This window comes from Salmo salar, chromosome ssa11, assembly GCF_905237065.1.
Source record: "Salmo salar chromosome ssa11, Ssal_v3.1, whole genome shotgun sequence".
Taxonomy (NCBI): domain Eukaryota; kingdom Metazoa; phylum Chordata; class Actinopteri; order Salmoniformes; family Salmonidae; genus Salmo; species Salmo salar.
In genome coordinates, this window is record NC_059452.1 from 34,371,379 (window position 1) to 34,394,277 (window position 22,899).

The 22,899-nt window shown below is 44.9% G+C and overlaps 2 protein-coding genes across 11 annotated transcripts in view; one reads left to right on the forward strand and one right to left on the reverse strand.

Annotated features, from left to right (window-relative positions):
* The window catches only part of LOC106562517 (TP53-binding protein 1-like), a 29,337-nt gene extending 28,725 nt beyond the window's left edge, over positions 1–612 (forward strand). For 6 of the 7 annotated variants that reach the window (XM_014127438.2, XM_014127448.2, XM_014127449.2 and 3 more), the window contains one exon: positions 165–612. In XM_014127438.2, coding sequence (XP_013982913.2) covers positions 165–361 — 197 coding nt within the window. In that variant the 3' untranslated portion in view covers positions 362–612. The remainder of the gene's footprint in view (positions 1–164) is intronic. The other variant, XR_006757563.1, reaches the window with a different exon arrangement.
* On the reverse strand, positions 602–22,843 carry tubgcp4 (tubulin gamma complex component 4). Of its 4 annotated transcripts, XM_045688853.1 has the most exons (20): positions 22,624–22,843; positions 22,112–22,240; positions 20,418–20,540; positions 20,274–20,327; positions 19,578–19,624; positions 19,378–19,387; positions 16,403–16,482; positions 15,830–16,031; positions 15,065–15,230; positions 14,562–14,686; positions 14,301–14,351; positions 13,972–14,077; positions 13,471–13,578; positions 10,060–10,204; positions 7,606–7,783; positions 6,916–7,050; positions 6,455–6,571; positions 6,175–6,314; positions 4,965–5,029; positions 602–954 (listed from the first exon to the last, which is right to left on the reverse strand). In XM_045688853.1, exons 1-19 carry the CDS (start codon positions 22,768–22,770, stop codon positions 4,969–4,971), a joined length of 2,124 nt encoding a protein of 707 aa, XP_045544809.1. In that variant the 5' UTR covers positions 22,771–22,843; the 3' UTR covers positions 602–954; positions 4,965–4,968.
* Between the last annotated feature and the right edge of the window lie 56 nt (positions 22,844–22,899).

The window sequence follows — 22,899 nt, forward strand, 5'->3', positions numbered from 1 at the left end:
GTTACATTACAAGCATGTTTCTAATCTTGATCCCTACGCAACAAGTAGTTCAAGATGATCACTAGGTAACATTCTAGAGTAAAAGCCAAAAGATGACCTTGAGTAGAGACAAATGCATGTTCTGGATGTCTGCTTCATAATGTGTCTTATGTTTATGTTGACAGACATTCCTGTGGGCAAGTTTGACGTGGTGGTCACAGACCGCACCTGTCCGCCACTGGTTCTGAAGAGTGTGACATCACAGGAAGTACCCATGGTGTCGCCCGAGTGGCTAATCCACAGTCTGATCTGTGGGGAGCGCCTGGGATACCATAGCAACCCCCAATATCGTCATGACTACACATCCCCACCCTCATCCTAATCCGAGCCTCCCTTCGCACACAAAGGTTTATTGTCTGTAGAAGATGCCCTTATCCTCAGATCTGGGATCAGTTTCCCAACTCGCAATCATGAGGGATGATATCTGACCCTGTGTCAGTGCTTAGGAGCAACTTGTACCTACATACAATACATTTAATGTGGTTGAAGGTGTGTATCAGTTCTATTGCATGCTACTGTATATAGTTTTAACCTGTGTTTTTATGGAATAATAAACTGACAATTTCATTTTAATGATGGTTTATTTGTCTGTTTCGTCATGAAAAGGCACACACATTAATGATACAGTATTTACAATAGGGTAAGTAACAGAGCTTGTATCTTAATGAAACAGCCTGTTCTCAAATCGGTTTTGTGTTGTATAGCCAACTCATACAGAGCAAATAGAGCTGGGACCAGGCGAGAGGAACATTCATTGCAACGAAGAGAGTATCAAAGATGTTTCAGGACAATGGGGTTATGCAACAACATACTGATTTAAGTCCTTCCATCCGACTTGAAGATAAATGGTCTGGAATGCTTGTGACTCAAGACCTCATCTGGAAATCATCGTCCATTTTCTCTCCCAATCAGAAACTGCAAATGAAGGCAAAATACAGGTATCAGTGTTTGTGTGTGTAGGGTTAAGTTCCCCCTAGACACTGATCTTGGGCCAGTTTTGCATTTTCCCCACCAGAGCCTGGCAGCCCTATACGCAAGTTGCATAGGGCCCCGCAAATGACGCATGGGCCCCGCCTTCCCCTCGTGTCAATGTTTACAACTTCGATGAGAGGATGAAGCAGAACTATCCTTCTGGTCACGAAAGGAGAAAACACCATGATAATGAATTGCGGGATTAGCAATCATGTAAACTTATGTGCTCTCCAAGTTTGATGTCAGCAACTAACAGGGATGTTAAGTTGATATGCTAGCTTGCAGTGCATCTCTAGTCTGTTTTGCTAACCTAGCTGGGCAGTACATCTTCTGGTACGTCTGTTGCTTGCCAGCCACTTCCAGGGCTGTGTTCTGTGACTTTGGGCCTGACAAATGTGAGAGTGAAATACAACTGTTTGATACATGCCAATGGGCAACAGTGTTTATAAACTGCCGCTCGGAAGCTTTCCAGCAGAAACCTCTGTGGGACCAGTCCAGACAATATATGGGCGTGATGGCACTCCTCATAGGCGCACATCATTTTAAAACAAGACAATGATTATCTAGTCTCTCAGTCAAGGTTTAGTTACAACTCTGGACTAATGCAAGATGGAAAGCAATAGATGAATATTGAATTTAAAAGTTGATTAGCTGGGAATACTGGGCAATATGGATGCACATCTCTCAGTACATAATAACCATCAATTATTCAGCCAAGTCAGAGTATAAATAGTATTTATATTTTAAAATCTGGGGGAGGCAGTTTGAATGGGCCTGATGCAGCTGATAAAATTAATCATAGTATAGTTATCTATAATTTACAGGTGCTATGCTTAAGTTTGTCAGTAGTGGAGATGCTGGATCATCAGTCAGTACAAGCACAGACTCAGTTGATCCACATCCAGCCTCAGCCAGAACTAACACGGACCCAGTACAGCCGTCCTCAGCCAGAACTAACACGGACCCAGTACAGCCGTCTTCAGCAAGTACTAACACGGACCCAGTACAGCCGTCCTCAGCAAGCACTAACACGGACCCAGTACAGCCGTCCTCAGCAAGCACTAACACGGACCCAGTACAGCCGTCCTCAGCAAGCACTAACACGGACCCAGTACAGCCGTCCTCAGCAAGTACTAACACAGACCCAGTACAGCCGTCCTCAGCAAGTACTAACACGGACCCAGTACAGCAGTCTTCAGCAAGTACTAACACGGACCCAGTACAGCAGTCCTCAGGAAGTACTAACACGCACTCAGTACAGCCGTCTTCAGCAAGTACTAACACGGACCCAGTACAGCAGTCCTCAGGAAGTACTAACACGGACCCAGTACAGCAGTCCTCAGGAAGTACTAACACGGACCCAGTACAGCCGTCCTCAGGAAGTACCAACACGGACCCAGTACAGCCGTCCTCAGCAAGCACTAACACAGACCCAGTACAGCCGTCCTCAGCAAGTACCAACACGGACCCAGTACAGCCGTCCTCAGGAAGTACCAACACGGACCCAGTACAGCCGTCCTCAGCAAGCACTAACACAGACCCAGTACAGCCGTCCTCAGCAAGTACCAACACGGACCCAGTACAGCCGTCCTCAGCAAGCACTAACACAGACCCAGTACAGCCGTCCTCAGCAAGTACTAACACAGACCCAGGTGAAGTACAGGCAGCCTCAGCCAGTACTAGCACAACCAGAGGTGTACAGCCAGCATCAGATACAAGCAGCTCAGACCATAATAGAACAGTTGCTGCTCCACCAAAACAACCCAGCAGATTGGCCCCCAGTCTAACAGACTATGAGGACTGAGTTAGTGCGCTGAGGTCCATTCAAACCAGGACTGGATTTTTCTTACCCTAAAGACAAGTCTAGAAGAGGTTTCCATTCAGGCTTATTACAGAGACAGCTGTCAATTGGGGAAAATATTACCAGGAGCTGGCTTTCATAATCAAAAACAACGCTGTGCATTGTTTTTGCTGTAAGCTCTTTTTTACTAAATACTACAAAATAATAAAGGAAGGCGTGAATGACTGGTCAAATATCAACACCATTCTGAAACACCATGAGGGTAGTGCTGAACACAAACAACATGATTAAGTGGAGAGAACTTGATCTGCGCCTAAGTCGGGGACAGACTCTTGACCAGATACAAATGACAATTTGAGGCTGAAAGAAAGATGGCGGGATGTACTTACACATTCAATAAGTATCACCCAGTCTCTGGCTGAAAGAAACCTAGCATTCAGGGGTTCATCAGACAAACTCTTCCAACCAGATAAAGGAAACTTCCTAAAAGAGTTTGAATTACGGGCAAAATTTGACCCCGTTATGGAAAATCATCTCAGCAAAATGAAAGCTGGAGAGACACATGCTCATTACCTTGGGAAGCGCACACAGAATGAGCTGATACAGATTGTGAGTGACAAGATTCTGGAAGCAATAGTGACTCAAGTAAGAGACTCAAAGTACTTCTCCATTATCTTGGACTGTACAGCTGACATTAGTCACCAGGAGCAAATGTCCATTATTCTGAGAAGCGTGGCTTTAAAGGGAAAGCCAGAGATCAAAGATCACTTCCTCGGCTTTGTGAATGTTGAGGTTACAACAGGCTTGAATCTGTCCACTGTCATCTTAGATAAGCTGAACGAGCTGAAGATTCCATTTGAAGATTGCAGAGGGCAAGTTTATGATAATGGGGGCAACATGAAGGGCAAGCACCAAGGAGTAAAACCAGACTGCTCAAAAAGAAATCCCAGTCATATTCATCCCATGTGGAGCACATACTCTAAACCTTTGGGCATGTGCAAAAGCTCTTCACCTTATTTTCAGCTGGCACACAAAGATGGAGTGTTTTGAAGAAACATGTGAATATAACCGAGTGACAAGATGTGAAAGTAGGCTCCAAAGTGTTCATGCAATCAGGTATCTGAGGTTCAGGAGGCATTACTGGAAGCCAGACAGATGATCAACGATCCTGCGGCCAAAGTGGAGGCACGAGCACTTGCAGAGGAAGTTGGATCCTACCGCTTCTTGATTTGCTGTGTTGTATGGTGTGAGATACTGACAATAACAAACAGGGTGAACAAGCTCCTCCAATCCACCTCAATGCAGTTGGATATCGCAGTGAATTTAATCTCAAATGCAAAGGCCTCCCTCAGTACATACCAGGAAACTGGATTCTCTGTGGCCCAGGCAACAGCCAAAAGCATTTGTGTAGAAATGAATGTAGCGGCTGTTCTGAAAGAGAAGAGACAGAAACAGCAAGAGGCATTTCAGCTATGATGCTCCTGATGAACCAGTGACTGATGCACTGAAAAACATTGTAGTCAACTACTTCAACATTGTGGTCGACTCTGCGGTGACATCCATTGATGAGAGAAACGCTCAACCAGGTGAAAACCAAATATGGAGTGCTGCTGAACTTCAGCACTGCCTCTCAGATGTCCAGTGAATCTTTAAAGGCTCACTGAATGGAAGTTGAAAACACTAATCTTCAGATAAATTCGGAATCTCGTGTGCCAGATCCATTCCACTGATGTCACAGTCATCTCTGATCTGCCATCAGATGACTACCTTTGAGCTGCTTTCCTTTCTCTGTGAGAACAACCTGGAGGAACTCTATCCTAACCTTTGGACAGCCCTAAGAATTGCAGTCACCCTACCAGTAACAGTAGCATCGGCAGAGAGGAGCCTTTCAAAATGAAAGCTCATCAAAAGCTCCCTGAGGTCTTCCATGTCACAGTAACGTTTGAGCGGTCTGGCCATCATGAGCATAAACCATGACGTGGGAAACACATGTCCTATGATGACTTTGCCTCAAGAATGTGCAGAAGACAAATATTTTGATGGTAAAAAATGTATTCAAACATTCAAATGTTTACACACTTAGTAACATTTTAAGATTGTATGGCAGAAGTGCATTTGTGTAAATGACTGCTTACATAACTATGTGACATACTTTCTCAATTTCTTCCAGACAGTCCAGATAGACTGGTGCCCATGATGATGCTGAAAATGCCCAGGCTGTAGAGGGAACCAAAGTTAATCACACATCTGTATAGGTTTTATATTACTATTTTGAGACATATAGCTGCAGCCATAGCCTATAGGCTTATGTTTACATTGTATAGACAAAGCTAATTGTATAATATTGTGAGGACTGGACTCATTACCAGGCAGCAGAGCCAAAGCTCAGTGTTATATTTAATTATTTTCTACAATTTCTTATTTGTTAATATTCAATTATCTTAAGATTCTATAGAAAATATATTCATTAAATATTTTTTTTTATACCTCACTCTGTTCTGTCTAGGTCTACTTATTCTTAGAGCAAACTGATTTAAAGGAGGGAGGATTGTAGTGGGAGCACTGGGGTGTCAGGTGTCACTGTGTAACAATGGCAAATGGTTTACAGGTCAGGTAGGAGGGGCCCTTAGCAGAATGTTGCTTAGGGCCCCAGGGAGGTCAGGACCGGCTCTGTTCCCCACAATTGGTTAAGGTTAGGATTGGAAGAGGGGGAGCTGATCTGCATTGAGGGGTGCACCTCAACCTGAAAGCCTCTTTTGAAGGGTTTATGTAGTGTCATGTGAAGAAAATAGCACAACGCTCTCAGATATTTAGTGCAGCAACATTTCAATCAATGTAGTTCTTAAATCAGGTCCCTACCTGCCCAGGGTGTAGTGTAAGGTCCCTACCTGCCCAGGGTGTAGTGTAGTGTCATGTCAGGTCCCTACCTGCCCAGCGTGCAGTGTCAGGTCCCTACCTGCCCAGGGTGCAGTGTCAGGTCCCTACCTGCCCAGGGTGCAGTGTCAGGTCCCTACCTGCCCAGGGTGCAGTGTCAGGTCCCTACCTGCCCAGGGTGCAGTGTCAGGTCCCTACCTGCCCAGGGTGCAGTGTCAGGTCCCTACCTGCCCAGGGTGCAGTGTCAGGTCCCTACCTGCCCAGGGTGCAGTGTCAGGTCCCTACCTGCCCAGGGTGCAGTGTCAGGTCCCTACCTGCCCAGGGTGCAGTGTCAGGTCCCTACCTGCCCAGGGTGCAGTGTCAGGTCCCTACCTGCCCAGGGTGCAGTGTCAGGTCCCTACCTGCCCAGGGTGCAGTGTCAGGTCCCTACCTGCCCAGGGTGCAGTGTCAGGTCCCTACCTGCCCAGGGTGCAGTGTCAGGTCCCTACCTGCCCAGGGTGCCTCCTGACTGGGTGTAGTACTTGTTGTAGTCCAGCCTGAGCAGCAGCTGAGCCAGGTCAGAGTTGATCTGGTGGTTTCTGACGCCTGACAGGATCTTGAAGAGCAGGAAGGACTGACGACTGAAACCCTGAAATTACAGATGAAGTACTTCATTGTTGGCATTGGCCATTTAGCTAGCACCAAAGATTACAAGCAATTACTATAACATAGTAATATAGGCGTGACAATGGGTGAAAGGTTGTTAGCAGTTCTAGCAGACAGCCTTACCTTCACCAAGATGTCCAGTTGGGCTGTACCTCTCTCATCCAGCGGAGCCACGTTCTGGCTGACCAATGAGCAGAAGTTATGACACAGCTCCAGGATCTCATTCAGACAGTGGAACACCTGGGGTAGGAGAGAAGACATTGGACGAAATTCTAAAATGAATGGGAAACTATAGCTAAGTGGTCATTCAAGGCTGAATCCTAATTTGATAGTGTTGTTCATCTCCAACTGACAACAATGCATGATTAGCACACAACGCGTAATAACACCTTCAAGGTTGTCTTCATTTCAGTCGCATTGCGCCATTGGGTCAGGTAAGTGGTTACCTTGTCAGGAACCATATCAAAGTGACATGGCAATCTGATCATCTGCATAACGTGACTGCAATAAAGAAGATGTTGAAGTGGCCTTAAATTACTGCAACATTGTATTCATGTCAAATGCTAATAAATTGAGACGCTAACCGGCTTGAGCAGGATGAAGGACTGTGCTAGCAGATTGCTAAGGAAGTGGTCGTGGGCCAGCCGGATGCTCTCAAAGTCTCTGGTGGAGTTGATCTGCTGCAGCAGCTGAGAGAACTGAGACTCCAGCACGTCTACCTGAGGGAGGAGGAGAGAGAGGAGCAGCACAGCCATGTTACAAATATGGCACCAACAACAAGGTCATTCATAGCCTGGTCCTAGAAATAGATGTGTTGTCTTGCCAACTCCTATGACCACCTTTGAGCTGGCTATACAGATATGGGACCGGTTTAACAAAAAGAGGGCCCAAGCAGCAAAAACAAATGTGCTTTGTAGTTGTAGAACAAAGAAAGGAATGCTTGTTTGCATGAATATGGCCATGGTAAACTGAGTGTGGTGCATTGAGCCTCTCAAATTTCCTCCCCAAGCTGAATATGAACAGGTAAAAACACTATACAGTCTTGTCTTTACTACTGCTCTCTATTCTTCCAAACAGACCAGATGTACTGTACAGTACTTAGTCTTTAGATGTACAGATGACACGGGGTTGTGGCTCAGTTGGTAGAGCATGGCACTTGGAAAGCCAGGGTTGTAGGTTTGATTCCCATGGGGGACCAGTATGAAAACGTATGCACTCACTACTGTAACAGTGTCTGCTAAATGACAGATGTCATTTTCTGTAGATATAATCACCTGTAGGTAGTACTGCAGATTGTCCACCAGGAAAGCCATGTGGTTGCGTAGCCTCCACTTGACAGCGTCTGTCTGGTTGGATTTGAGGTGTTTCCTCTGCATCTGTAGAGCCCAGCAGTGCTGCAGCTCAGACTGCACCCGCCGTACACTCAGCAGGTAACGAAATATCACATTATACCTGGGGGACGGGACACGGTGGTGAATATCACATTATACCTGGGGGACGGGACACGGTGGTGAATATCACATTATACCTGGGGGACGGGACACGGTGGTGAATATCACATTATACCTGGGGGACGGGACACGGTGGTGAATATCACATTATACCTGGGGGACGGGACACGGTGGTGAATATCACATTATACCTGGGGGACGGGACACGGTGGTGAATATCACATTATACCTGGGGGGACGGGACACGGTGGTGAATATCACATTATACCTGGGGGACGGTGGTGAATATCACATTATACCTGGGGGACGGTGGTGAATATCACATTATACCTGGGGGACGGTGGTGAATATCACATTATACCTGGGGGACGGGACACGGTGGTGAATATCACATTATACCTGGGGGACGGTGGTGAATATCACATTATACCTGGGGGACGGTGGTGAATATCACATTATACCTGGGGGACGGTGGTGAATATCACATTATACCTGGGGGACGGTGGTGAATATCACATTATACCTGGGGGACGGGGACGGTGGTGAATATCACATTATACCTGGGGGACGGGACACGGTGGTGAATATCACATTATACCTGGGGGACGGGACACGGTGGTGAATATCACATTATACCTGGGGGACGGGACACGGTGGTGAATATCACATTATACCTGGGGGACGGGACACGGTGGTGAATATCACATTATACCTGGGGGACGGGACACGGTCGTGGACATGCCATGACGATAGCTAGTCTTCCTGAAACTGAATCGGACACAACTGATCATAAGGAAAATAAAAACAACTTATATGAACAGAGAACTTGTGAGGAATGCAATACAAAAACATGAAGGTACAAACAATGGTTATATTACACTCACTGGCCAGTGTATTAGGTATACCCATCTAGTACTGGGTCAGATACCCCTTTGCCTCCAGAACAGCCTGAATTCACTTTTTTAGTTAATAACCAAATACAAACCTACAAACAAGACGCACACAATCAACGACCATCTCCTCTCTCCAGACCGGCATGCTCACACCTCCATCCATAGTGCATTGTTGTTTACCACATGGCCTGAAACTGCACCATTTTGTTCTCTCCGTAACCCCCGCTCTTTCAATATTTAAATAATAAATCATTACATTTTTCCATTGTGTTAATGATGGCAGAATGATTGATTTCCAAGTTTTTAGTATACGTTTTTCCAAGATGAGTGATGAGCCTGAATTCTTTGGTGCATGGATTCTACAAGCCACAGGGATGTTTTTCCATGCTGACATGATGGCACCACGCAGTTGCTGCAGATTGGATGCTGGTACACCACAGCCATCGGACTGTACCGCTGACACCAGGCAGGATGGGTTCCATGGACTCATCCTACATCTGCCATCAGCATGACGCAACAGGAACCAGGCTTCGTCGGACCAGGCAATGTTTTCCACTCCTCAGTTGTCCAGGGTTGGGGATCACGTGCCCACTGGAGCCACTTCTGCTTGTTTTTAGCTGATAGGAGTGGAACCCAGTGTGGTCGTCTGCTGCAATAGCCCATCTGTGACAAAGATCGGCGAGTTGTGCGTTCCGAGAAGCCGTACTGCAGACCACTGTTGTACTGAGCCGTTATTTACCTGTTTGTGGCCCAACTGTTAGATTGCATGATTCTTACCATTCTCCTTCAACCTCTCTCATCAACGAGCGTTTTTTGCCCACAGGACTGCCGCTGGCTGGATGTTTTGTGTTTGTCGCACCATTCTCTGTAAACCCTAGACACTGTTATGCATGAAAATCCCATTCTGAGATACTGGATCCGGCGCGCCTGGCAGCGACGGTCATCCCACTCTCTGTCACTTAGGTCAGTCATTTTGCCCATTCTAACGTTCAATCCAACAGTAACTGAATGCCTCAATGCCTGTCTGCCTGCTTTATATAGCAAGCCACAGCCACATGACTCACTGTCTGTAGGAGAGATCCATTTTTGTTAACGGGTGTATACCTAATAAACTGGGAGTGTAATGATAAAATATTCCATTGTCTGCGCAAACATTTGCTAATGGATATCACCTCATGTTAAAGGTAGAGTCAGCAATGCACAAAGTAAAAAGAAATATCGTGTCGACTTCCACAACTACCAAGAGCATTTAAGCACAAGGCTAAACTTCTCCACTGTTACGGGTCCTGCAGCGATCACATTGGGCCCTGGTCAAAAGTAGTGCACTACATAGGGAATAAGGGACCATGTGGGAGGCAGGTGTTGCCTGCTGTACAATACTCACTTCTCCAGGACGGCAGGGGTGAAGAGGATGTGCAGGGGCCACTGGACCTTGTAGGCCAAGCCCAGAGCAGCCCAGCCCGTAGGGGGAACCTCCCTGGGGGAGGACTCCTGTGGGGGAGTGGCCCCTTCCCTGGTCCCTGTGGCATCTGAGAACACAATCATACCGTTAGCCACAGGATGGCTCCACACCAGAGTATGTCAGCAGAGTTGAGCGGTTTGAAATCTCACTCATCGCTCACGGAACAGTCTTTGTTAACCACTCAACATCCTTTCAACTGCTCTGCTAAAAAAAAAAAAAAAACGCTCACAGGAACAAACAAATAAAACTGCTGCTCCAAATTCACTCCATTCATTTTTTGGTTAAAAAGAAGTTAACAAACACCCCATATACTTCTGTGACTACAGTGAGGGAAAAAAGTATTTGATCTCCTGCTGATTTTGTACGTTTGCCCACTGACAAAGAAATTATCAGTCTATAATTTTAATGGTAGGTTTATTTGAACAGTGAGAGACACAACAAAAAATCCAGAAAAATGTTATAAACTGATTTGCATTTTAATGAGGGAAATAAGTATTTGACCCCCTCTCAATCGGAAAGATTTCTGGCTCCCAGGTGTCTTTTATACAGGTAACGAGCTGAGATTAGGAGCACACTCTTAAAGGGAGTGCTCCTAACCGCAGCTTGTTACCTGTATAAAAGACACCTGTCCACAGAAGCAATCAATCAATCAATCAATCAGATTCCAAACTCTCCACCATGGCCAAGACCAAAGAGCTCTCCAAGGATGTCATGGACAAGATTGTAGACCTACACAAGGCTGGAATGGGCTACAAGACCATCGCCAAGCAGCTTGGTGAGAAGGTGACAACAGTTGGTGCGATTATTCGCAAATGGAAGAAACACAAAAGAGCTGTCAATATCCCTTGGCCTGGGGCTCCATGCAAGATCTCACCTCGTGGAGTTGCAATGATCATGAGAACGGTGAGGAATCATCCCAGAACTACACGGGAGGATCTTGTCAATGATCTCAAGGCAGCTGGGACCATAGTCACCAAGAAAACAATTGGTAACACACTACGCCGTGAAGGACTGAAATCCTGCAGCGCCCGCAAGGTCCCCCTGCTCAAGAAAGCACATATACATGCCCATCTGAAGTTTGCCAATGAACATCTGAATGATTCAGAGGACAACTGGGTGAAAATGTTGTGGTCAAATGAGACCAAAATGGAGCTCTTTGGCATCAACTCAACTCGCCGTGTTTGGAAGAGGAGGAATGCTGCCTATGACCCCAAGAACACCATCCCCACCGTCAAACATGGAGGTGGAAACATTATGCTTTGTGGGTGTTTTTCTGCTAAGGGGGCAGGACAACTTCACCGCATCAAAGGGATGATGGACGGGGCCATGTACTGTCAAATCTTGGGTGAGAACCTCCTTCCCTCAGCCAGGGCATTGAAAATGTGTCGTGGATGGGTATTCCAGCATGACAATGACCCAAAACACACGGCCAAGGCAACAAAGGAGTGGCTCAAGAAGAAGCACATTAAGGTCCTGGAGTGGCCTAGCCAGTCTCCAGACCTTAATCCCATAGAAAATCTGGAGGGAGCTGAAGGTTCGAGTTGCCAAACGTCAGCCTCGAAACCTTAATGACTTGGAGAAGATCTGCAAAGAGGAGTGGGACAAAATACCTCCTGAGATGTGTGCAAACCTGGTGGCAAACTACAAGAAACGTCTGACCTCTGTGCTTGCCAACAAGGGTTTTGCCACCAAGTACTAAGTCATGTTTTGCAGAGGGGTCAAATACTTATTTCCCTCATTAAAATGCAAATCATTTTATAACATTTTTGACATGCGTTTTTCTGGATTTTTTGTTGTTGTTGTTATTCTGTCTCTCACTGTTCAAATAAACCTACTATTAAAATTATGGACTGATCATTTCTTTGTCGGGGGGCAAACGTACAAAATCAGCAGGGGATCAAATACTTTTTTCCGTCACTGTATGTACCATTTGTTTTTGAAGTAGGCTGTCATAAGAAGCTTCAACATAGGCTACTAAACAAGGACCTACCTAGGTGATTGTTTTTAACACAGTGGCCACAACCTAAGAGCTTTTTCTCTAGTCTATTGATGATCAGATACGTCAGTTGTAACTGGTTCTGTTGAACTCACATTTTACACTTGATAGACAACTTTAGTAATGTTACAAACTTAGACTATTTTTTAACAATAGCCTATATAGAAACCAAAACGTCTCTGCTGCTGCATGGCCCCATTGGTTGTCTTGTCATCAATTATACGGCCTGTGACATATTTCTTGGTCGACTCATATCAACATCTCTGCGCATTAGTGGTGGGGTAGGTTAAATAAATACAACAGAATAGACCTTAATAAAAGAACGGTGATGAAGGAAATGAAAAATGGTGGACAGAGCATGGCCAGAGGTCGTGGCTGAACGGTACCGGAGCTCAATTGGGAGAGAAGGCCAACGATCCTACATTTTATTTATTTTAAATCGGCCAAATTACACACACTCCATTCCTCTCTCCACTCTGCCCACATCCTCTGATCCACTCCATCGCATTGTTCACAAGATGGCACACACTGGGTAGAAGACATAGAAGAATTGATCATCCCAAATAGCACCCCATTCCCTATGAAGTGCACTACTTTTGAACTTTGTGAAAAATAGTGCACTATTATGTGGATTAGGGTGCCAAGTTCAATAGCCTTCTTTTCTCGTCTGCTTTCCTTCAGGTGACTTCCCAGTACACATCCATCAGATTTCCTTCTCCCATCTGGTGTTCCCAGGTTATAGCAGGAGAGATGAGAGAGAGATGACCAAGACAGGCAGGCATAGACTGTCTTAGTTAGCCACTAGATGGCAGCAACTGGTTACAGAAAAATATACTGGAGCACACAGCCGCTGGTCCCAATATGTTCCTTACCCCTTCCCCTTGGCCCTGACCTTTCCATATTTACAGATCTGAATGGTATAAAAAGGTATGAGAAGTGTCATGGTGGACCTTCCGCCATATTGCTTACACATTACAGATCTGTAAACATGGAAGAGTAAGTTAGGGCCATGGGGTAGTAGGGAGCAGACCTGTGTTCAAATACTATTTAGGCTATTTCAATTACTTTCAAAAGACATTTCAAAGTAAATATTTTCTTTGAAAATACAACTAGCTGAATATTGGAATGCATTTGGAACTACACTTAATGTATTGGCATGCATTGTAAAATACAGTGAAAATAAGTATTTCAAAAACAAAATACTCAAATAAACATGTACTGAACCCAGGTCTAGTGGGGAGTGAAAAGAGAACTCTAAGCAGCTCTAGTTAAACATACAGTTAGATCTCCTAGTGGAGGGTTTCTGCTCCAATGAAAAGCCATTCTGAGGAACAAACCTTTGCTCTCCTTCCCCTGGTAGTCGATGGTGAGGTGCAGGAGAGGCAGGAGGTTGTCGTCGTCCAACAGCACCTTGTGGGCAGCCTGCTGAAAGGCCACATTTACATCTGTGGAAGGAGGGGTGGAGAAAACAGCCACGGTTAGATCCAAAGAATAACTGCAATAGACATGGACCTGTTCATATTCTTCTGTACGGCATCCTTCCTTCCTTCCTTCCTTCCTTGGAATAACAACGATCAGAAATGATTGTTTTGGTGAAAGATATTTACTGGAACCCCTACTTTGACCTAGCCACAGTGTTAGATCAGTGATCACTTCAAGGAAGGGAGGAAGTTAGGATCCAGTTTAAACTACATTTTGAAGTATTCCAACAGGACCATGGTTTGTGATTGAATAAAGGGGGAATTTTCCATAAGATGAAGTTGGCCCTTAGGAGGTAGAATGCGCTATCAAGTTTAGATGTCTGTTAGAGTAAACTGATCCTGGACCTGTAAACATACCGTGTTCAGTGACAGCCGTGGGCGGGGTCTTGAGCATGTGCTGAGCGTGGTCAATGAACACCTGGTACAGCTCGCCACGGCCCAACAGGTAAAAGTCCTTTATGATCTACAGGGAAAGAGAAACGGCGTGTTTGCGGGGTCAGTTTTAACAAGGCGAGGCACAGAAGCACTCATCTTGATCACATAAGGAGTAGTTATTTGAGATGCAAGGGGATTTGTAGATAAGTGATTCTGAGCAGTCCGACAGCAATGTAGTCGAGCTGAAACATGACCACTAACAATCTGAAATCAACTGTAAACCGTCACAGCTAGATAGTCCAAATACAAACCTTCAGTTGCCCCAGGAGATCAGATTCCTCCACCATTAATGTCCACAGGTGCTGCAAATAGAAGGATACATTCATTCATCAACTGTTGATTGGATTCACATACCGATGACTAATGTATGGAGTTATTGAGATGAATGGGACCCTAATGTCAACTGAATAGAAGAACAGGACCTTTTTGTCCAGCTGATAGTGGGAAGTTGCAGCAGACATTACAAACACATATCTGACATTTCCTCAGATATGTTGAAGTGTGAAGCCCACCTCTGCCACGGTGCTGCGGATGCCGTCTATGAGGTTCTCAAAGTCCACTAGGCTGAAGAGGGGCTGCTGTTTGAGACGGTGCAGCTCTGTAGCAAACATGTCCTCCTGGTGCTTCAGTATAGAACCTGGAAACAAACACACACAAAGGGAGAGGGAGGAAAACATGATCCATCAAATCTTCCAAAATCTTTCATTCCAAGTTGAACGTGGATCTCCTGAAGTGATATTGTCGCACTATGTTACATTGAAGTAGTGCTCGTCAACATAGTTTGGTGATTTTTTTTGTCGTTGAAATGTAGAAGTGTAGCAACCAAAGCAAACCAAATAGATGCCAAAATCTGCAATAATGCTAATGGTGCTTACTTGAGTGAGGGTGAAAAGACAGAAAACGCTCCCTTTCTCCTCCCTCTACTGTTTCCCTACTGTAGCTAAATCATGAACAAATCAACGTGAAACGTAGCTACAGCTAATAACGAAGGTACATGTGTGGACCAGGTTCTCACCAGCTCTGGACGGGCTGTGGTTGTGGTTCTCAAACATCTGGACGGACTCCCCCACGAAGAGGATCTTCTCAGCCACGCGGATGGGGACGTAGGAGGGCAGCATCTCAGCCCGCAGAGAGAACTGCTGCAGGGACGGAGCCAGCATGTTCTCTTCCTCTATCAGCCTCTACAACGGAATACAGACAACAGCATCGTTCATTAGGGCACGCAATGGAAAACATTTTCAAACAGAAAACGAAAATGAGCATGTCTTATTGGACCAATCTGGGTACTCACTCCCTGTTTCAGTTAGTTTTTCCCTGCTTTGTGCCTTTATGAACATGACCCAAATCAGCCTCCTGAAACTGACTGGAAGTGCATACACATGACTTTTAGATCTTATCCATCCTACAATCTTTACTCAAACAGTAGTGGTGCAAGCTTTACACTAACGCAAGCACTTCAAATCCAAGTGGACAGATAAAGTGCCAAGGTATGAAGTAGGATGAAATTACCCATAGACACTGATCTTAGGTCAGTTTTGCCTCCCCACCCGATATTTAAGATTAGGATTTGGGGGAAGATATAAACTGAACCTGAAGCTGTGCCTAAGGGAAACTTCTACCCACCATCTCCCTAGATTCTGTAGTTCTCTCAGCTGGAAACATGGATGCAGTTGCCAATAGATGCTGATCTAGAATCAGTTTTGCCTCTTACCTTAGATCAGCCAGTTAAGATCTGAGGAAGATAAAAGCTGATCCTGAATCTTAGCATAAGGGCTCTCACCAGGTCCTGTAGTTCTTTCAGCTGTTTACCGCTGAGGCCTCCAATCCCCAGGTCCTCCTCGTCCTCCTCCTGGTTGGCGGCGGCCCCTCCAGCGCTGGGCCCCTGCTTCACATAGAACTCCTCACTCTGGTCCAGCAGCAGACCATGCAGCATCCACGCCGCCAGCTGCTTGTACATCACCCCGTGGCACACCGCCAGGATCCTGAGTAGACAGACAGACAGCAGAGAGATCCTTTATGTTGCGTTGCCCTGAGAAACACCAGCCAGGTATCAGTATAGATTCAAGTGTTTATGTGTAGGAGGAGATGACGTGTCATGGGAATCATTTATCCAGGGGTGAAATAACAAATGTAAGAAAAACACACCCCGGGATCTTACCATTGTAAAATCACAGTGAATTCAAAACTCCCTTCAGGTTTTGTCTGGAAATATGGCATGCATAGTTCACTTTTCAGCATCAGTTTCAGCATGACACCACACATGCAGCATAGATCCAAGTAATAGCATAAACAACAAAGCTTCTATAAGAGGCTAACTTCACATTTGATTGAAAAAGTGGTGGCCGTAACTTACTTCTCCAGGACCATGCGTACGGGGGGCAGACCTCCACAGCTGTGCTTGTACACCGTCTCCAGGATCTGACAGCCGTGGATCTAATTAGGACAGACAGGATGTGACCTCATTTCCATATGCCACACTAATTGATTCAACTGTGCCTACCCATGATGCACTCTGCTCTGAGCACTGTGACAACTTTGTGCCCCTAAACCACCGCAGCCACCATGATGAACTTAAAATTGGGAGAAAGATGGTACTCTTACAGAAACATTCTAAACTAAGGCACATCAGAAATGTGTTGAGCCTTAGACTTTGAGAAGACAAATAGTTTTTGGAGAGTGCTATGGGTGTATGAAAAGTGCTTAATGAGTGTCTTAAATCATTTCCTCCAAAGTAATTGTGTTTGTGTGATTTCTCAGTCATATCAGAAGGAGAGTGAATACTCTACTATTGTCTTGTCTCCATTGTAATGCCCTTACCTTCTGGGACTGTATTGTCTCGTCTCCACTGTAATGCCCTTACCTTCTGGGACTGTATTGTCTCCACTGTAATGCCCTTACCTTCTAGGACTATTGTCTTGTCTCCACTGTAATGCCCTTACCTTCTGGGACTATTGTCTTGTCTCCACTGTAATGCCCTTACCTTCTAGGACTATTGTCTTGTCTCCACTGTAATGCCCTCACCTTCTGGGACTGTATTGTCTCCATTGTAATGCCCTTACCTTCTGGGACTATTGTCTTGTCTCCACTGTAATGCCCTCACCTTCTGGGACTGTATTGTCTCATCTCCACTGTAATGCCCTTACCTTCTGGGACTATTGTCTTGTCTCCACTGTAATGCCCTTACCTTCTGGGACTATTGTCTTGTCTCCACTGTAATGCCCTCACCTTCTGGGACTATTGTCTTGTCTCTCCACTGTAATGCCCTTACCTTCTGGGACTATTGTCTCGTCTCCACTGTAACGCCCTTACCTTCTGGGACTATTGTCTTGGCTCCACTGTAATGCCCTCACCTTCTGGGACTGTATTGTCTCCACTGTAATGCCCTCACCTTCTGGGACTATTGTCTCGTCTCCATTGTAATGCCCTTACCTTCTGGGACTGTATTGTCTCCACTGTAATGCCCTTACCTTCTGGGACTATTGTCTTGTCTCCACTGTAATGCCCTTACCTTCTGGGACTATTGTCTTGTCTCCACTGTAATGCCCTTACCTTCTGGGACTGTATTGTCTCCACTGTAATGCCCTCACCTTCTGGGACTGTATTGTCTCATCTCCACTGTAATGCCCTCACCTTCTGGGACTATTGTCTCGTCTCCATTGTAATGCCCTTACCTTCTGGGACTATTGTCTTGTCTCCACTGTAATGCCCTTACCTTCTGGGACTGTATTGTCTCCACTGTAATGCCCTTACCTTCTGGGACTGTATTGTCTCCATTGTAATGCCCTTACCTTCTGGGACTGTATTGTCTCGTCTCCACTTTAATGCCCTCACCTTCTGGGACTATTGTCTTGTCTCCACTGTAATGCCCTCACCTTCTGGGACTATTGTCTTGTCTCCATTATAATGCCCTCACCTTCTGGGACTATTGTCTTGTCTCCACTGTAATGCCCTTACCTTCTGGGACTGTATTGTCTCCACTGTAATGCCCTTACCTTCTGGGACTATTGTCTTGTCTCCACTGTAATGCCCTCACCTTCTGGGACTTTGTCTTGTCTCCACTGTAATGCCCTCACCTTCTGGGACTTTGTATTGTCTCGTCTCCACTGTAACGCCCTCACCTTCTGGGACTATTGTCTTGTCTCCACTGTAATGCCCTTACCTTCTGGGACTATTGTCTTGTCTCGTCTCCACTGTAACGCCCTTACCTTCTGGGACTATTGTCTTGACTCCACTGTAATGCCCTCACCTTCTGGGACTGTATTGTCTCCACTGTAATGCCCTCACCTTCTGGGACTATTGTCTCGTCTCCATTGTAATGCCCTTACCTTCTGGGACTATTGTCTTGTCTCCACTGTAATGCCCTTACCTTCTGGGACTGTATTGTCTCCACTGTAATGCCCTTACCTTCTGGGACTGTATTGTCTCCATTGTAATGCCCTTACCTTCTGGGACTGTATTGTCTCCATTGTAATGCCCTTACCTTCTGGGACTGTATTGTCTCGTCTCCACTTTAATGCCCTCACCTTCTGGGACTATTGTCTTGTCTCCACTGTAATGCCCTCACCTTCTGGGACTATTGTCTTGTCTCCATTATAATGCCCTTACCTTCTGGGACTATTGTCTTGTCTCCACTGTAATGCCCTTACCTTCTGGGACTATTGTCTTGTCTCCACTGTAATGCCCTTACCTTCTGGGACTATTGTCTCGTCTCCACTGTAATGCCCTTACCTTCTGGGACTATTGTCTCGTCTCCATTGTAATGCCCTTACCTTCTGGGACTATTGTCTCGTCTCCATTGTAATGCCCTTACCTTCTGGGACTATTGTCTTGTCTCCATTGTAATGCCCTCACCTTCTGGGACTATTGTCTTGTCTCCACTGTAATGCCCTCACCTTCTGGGACTATTGTCTCGTCTCCACTGTAATGCCCTCACCTTCTGGGACTGTATTGTCTCCACTGTAATGCCCTTACCTTCTGGGACTATTGTCTTGTCTCCACTGTAATGCCCTTACCTTCTGGGACTGTATTGTCTCCATTGTAATGCCCTTACCTTCTGGGACTATTGTCTCGTCTCCATTGTAATGCCCTTACCTTCTGGGACTATTGTCTCGTCTCCACTGTAATGCCCTTACCTTCTGGGACTGTATTGTCTCCACTGTAATGCCCTCACCTTCTGGGACTATTGTCTTGTCTCCATTGTAATGCCCTTACCTTCTGGGACTGTATTGTCTCCATTGTAATGCCCTTACCTTCTGGGACTATTGTCTTGTCTCCACTGTAATGCCCTTACCTTCTGGGACTGTATTGTCTCCACTGTAATGCCCTCACCTTCTGGGACTTTATTGTCTCCACTGTAATGCCCTTACCTTCTGGGACTGTATTGTCTCCACTGTAATGCCCTCACCTTCTGGGACTGTATTGTCTCCATTGTAATGCCCTTACCTTCTGGGACTGTATTGTCTCCATTGTAATGCCCTCACCTTCTGGGACTGTATTGTCTCCATTGTAATGCCCTTACCTTCTGGGACTTTATTGTCTCCACCACCACCATAACAGAGGGAAACAGCAACTGAAACTGGAGAAGAACAACATGATTACATAAAATGACATGGGTATATTGTTATATTCATATTTTATTTCCTAATTTCATTCATGACATATTGAAAGATACTGTGGTTCTTGTGACTTTAGGTGTGAAAGTTCACATTTAAAGATGGAATCCGCATTAGGGGAAACAGCACCACTGTCTGGATTGGATGCTGTGGATGAAAATCCAGCACTTGGAGAAACAGGAAATTAGGAATATATGTATAATTAGTTAACTACATGTACAGTATATGTGAGCGAAAGTAGCAGTGGAAGTATTTTTGTCCGTTAGTTTACTCCAATCAGGGGAGGGGTGGAAGGGTGGCAGCACCACTGTACACCCCCGGCACCTTTGTTATCGTTTTTGTTTTGTGGATCAAATGGAGGTGAGGTGCGTCGAGCAGCGTGGTCAAAGAAAATAAGTGCAGTACATATTGTTCTGTTTTATCACGTGTGCAATGATGTTCGAGGGGGAAAACAGTGTTTGTAGCTTGCAGTAACTTTTTTGTTGTTGTAATATCCTAAACTGTTTCACCTTTAAGGATTGCAGCTTTAAAGGTCTAAAACAATTAATTCTACTTCAAATGTATAAGCAAATCTAAATCAGAGAAACTAGTAAAAACAGTAACTGGCATTACCTGATCCAACATATAATTCACATGAGATATGGAGAGATGCGGGTCACCAAGAAACTGCAATGAAGAGGATAATAGTGGGATTGATTATGAATGTGCATTGTATTAATTAGTGCTACAATGCATTTTGTAAATGATCTTCGCTACCTCTTGTTCGAGGTCCAGGAGAGCCTGTCTATAAGGCTGTAGCATGGAGTCCAGTCCCGTGCAGAAAGCCCGCAGGTAAACCCCATTGAGTCCAGTCTGGTTTGTCTGAATGGAGTGGTGCTCCTGCAAAGTACAATCAGAGCTTGTTAAGACTATAGTATTTAGCTATATCTGATTAGTATTTGCGGTAATACTAGTACATCTCAATCTAAAAAACAACACATGGCACTCACTCTAAAGTTGGTTTAGATTCATTGTCACCGACTCTCACAGAATTTAACCAGTTAATCAGGATAAAAAAATATAAACCTATCTAAGGGGAGGTTTCCCGGACACAGATTAAGTGTAATTCTGCACTAAAAAGCATTTTCAATGGAGACTCTCCATTGAGTTGGTTTTTTAGTCCAGAGAGGTATACGACGAATCAGGTTTGAGGAGTTAGCAAAGTAAATTTGTTAAACTTGGAATAACCGGTCAGATGAAAGATGCTCACCTTTTAGCCAGGTAAACTTCTATGGCAATGAATCCTTCAGAACTAACCTGCTCTGGGGTAGGCTAACTCAGGGCTTACTATATTTATCCTGAATGAAGTGTCTGATGCCACATTAAATACAACTAGAAACATGGACAAATATGAGGTCAAATCATGACGTCAGTGATCTAAGGTTGGAAAGTCTGACTTTTAGAAAAAGGCCCGAGTTGGAATTCTGAGTTGGATGATCATTCAAATCGATTTTTCCCCAGTCGGAGCAAATTTCTTTCAAAATTCCCAGTTGTTTTGAATGCACTGAAGTCGGAGCTTTACGAGTTCCTAGTTGTTTTGAATGCACTGAAGTCGGAGCTTTACGAGTTCCCAGTTGTTTTGAATGCACTGAAGTCGGAGCTTTACGAGTTCCCAGTTGTTTTGAATGCACTGAAGGCGGAAGTCGGAGATTTACAAGTTCCCAGTTGTTTTGAGCAATTAAATATGTAATTAATCAAACATTTGTGTAAAAAAAATATATATATATTAAAACACCCTTCACATTACACATTTAGTAATGACAAGATGCATTTGAAAGTTCACCCACAGTAAAACTTTTACATGACTAAAAAACATTTTTACTGATAGGATTGGGGAAAAAGGTGCTTGTGTGCATTGATAAGCACACCAAAGACAGCATTATTAGCCTATTTCACATCATAGCCTGCTGAATTTGCAAGATAACTTATCTTTCATGTTAATTCCGGCAAAAATGAAAATGTGGCACTGACTCTCCCATCGATTGCTGTTTCAGCATTGTCTCAATGAAGAGTTTGGCGTTCGACCAGCAACATGCAACATGCACGTGTAGTTACATGCCGGCTAGAGTTAGCGGCATGCGGACGAGCAACATCCACCGTTGTAGTACTGATGAAGTCTGAGCTGGAACGTGAAGCTAATTGAAGCTGGCTAGTTTTATAAAAGCCTGAGTAGATCGAGCTTCAAATCGTAGTTTTCCTCAACCTCACCTTATCAAAAAGTAAGAGATAAGCAGGGAGAACATTGGAGAAGAAGGAACCCCAGATGTCCTTCAACAATCTCCTCGCTTCCAAATCAAAACACATTTTATTAGTCACACACACATTTTTAGCAGATGTTATTGCGGGTGTAACAAAGGACGTGAGAAGAGGAAAATGCTTTTGGCACTCCATCTTCTGGGTATTTATCTCACCTGCTGGTGGACATGGCCTGTGTGTTGCTCTATGAACTCTGTGAAGTGAATGTATTCGGATCCCAGTTTGCAGATGCGGTTCAGGACACTGGTCTCACTGGGATGGAGAAAGGGCAGGTCCTGGGAGACCTACAGGAGTAGCAGAGGTTCAGTTAACCCCTTACTCACAACTCCTTAACAGTGCATTCTTGAACTATGGTTCAGTTAGCTATATGTACATCGTGGAGTTGAGAAAAACTCGGCTAAAAGGTTCAGTAGGATGCATGTCACACTTACCACCAGTCACTAAACAAAACTATAATGAAGTGCACATACAGCAAAAATAGAAAAAAAACTAGTGATGGGTGCCAACAAAAGCAGAAAATAAAATAATTCATAAGGTTACTAGCTGCACGAGTTAGCTACTTGGGGAAAAAAGATTAACGTAGCTAGCCAGCTTCTTGCAGCGGTGTTTGTACTTCGTAGAGCTAGCTCTGTACTGTAGTTAGGTAGGAAACGTTACCCCAATATACCTGTAAACCTGTCCGTTTGTTCCATGTGAATATAGTCCCAGGGTATCCACTTAACGCCAACAGGAGCTCGTGAATCATTCTAATTAACTTAAAATCGGATATCAGGTCAAAGTTGACATAAATTGCAGTGTTGATCCAGCCTGTCATTCAATGATAACACCGCCGATCCTGTCGCCGCCGCAACCCGATGACGTATCAATGACGGGGGTGAAGAGTTATGGAAATTGTAGTCTTTCCTTTGGTTTCCGCAGAAGTTAATTAAACGTTTTCTTCCCT

What these genes read in the sequence shown, in the direction of transcription:
- tubgcp4 (XM_045688853.1), bottom strand. Translation starts at nt 22,770, where the DNA reads ATGACAGGCTGGATCAACACTGCAATTTATGTCAACTTTGACCTGATA. An exon ending in TCCTGGACCTCGAACAAGAG is followed by an intron (nt 20,328 to 20,417) that starts GTAGCGAAGATC and finishes TCTTCATTGCAG; the next exon opens with TTTCTTGGTGACCCGCATCT. An exon ending in ATCTCCTGGGGCAACTGAAG is followed by an intron (nt 14,078 to 14,300) that starts GTTTGTATTTGG and finishes CTTTCCCTGTAG; the next exon opens with ATCATAAAGGACTTTTACCT.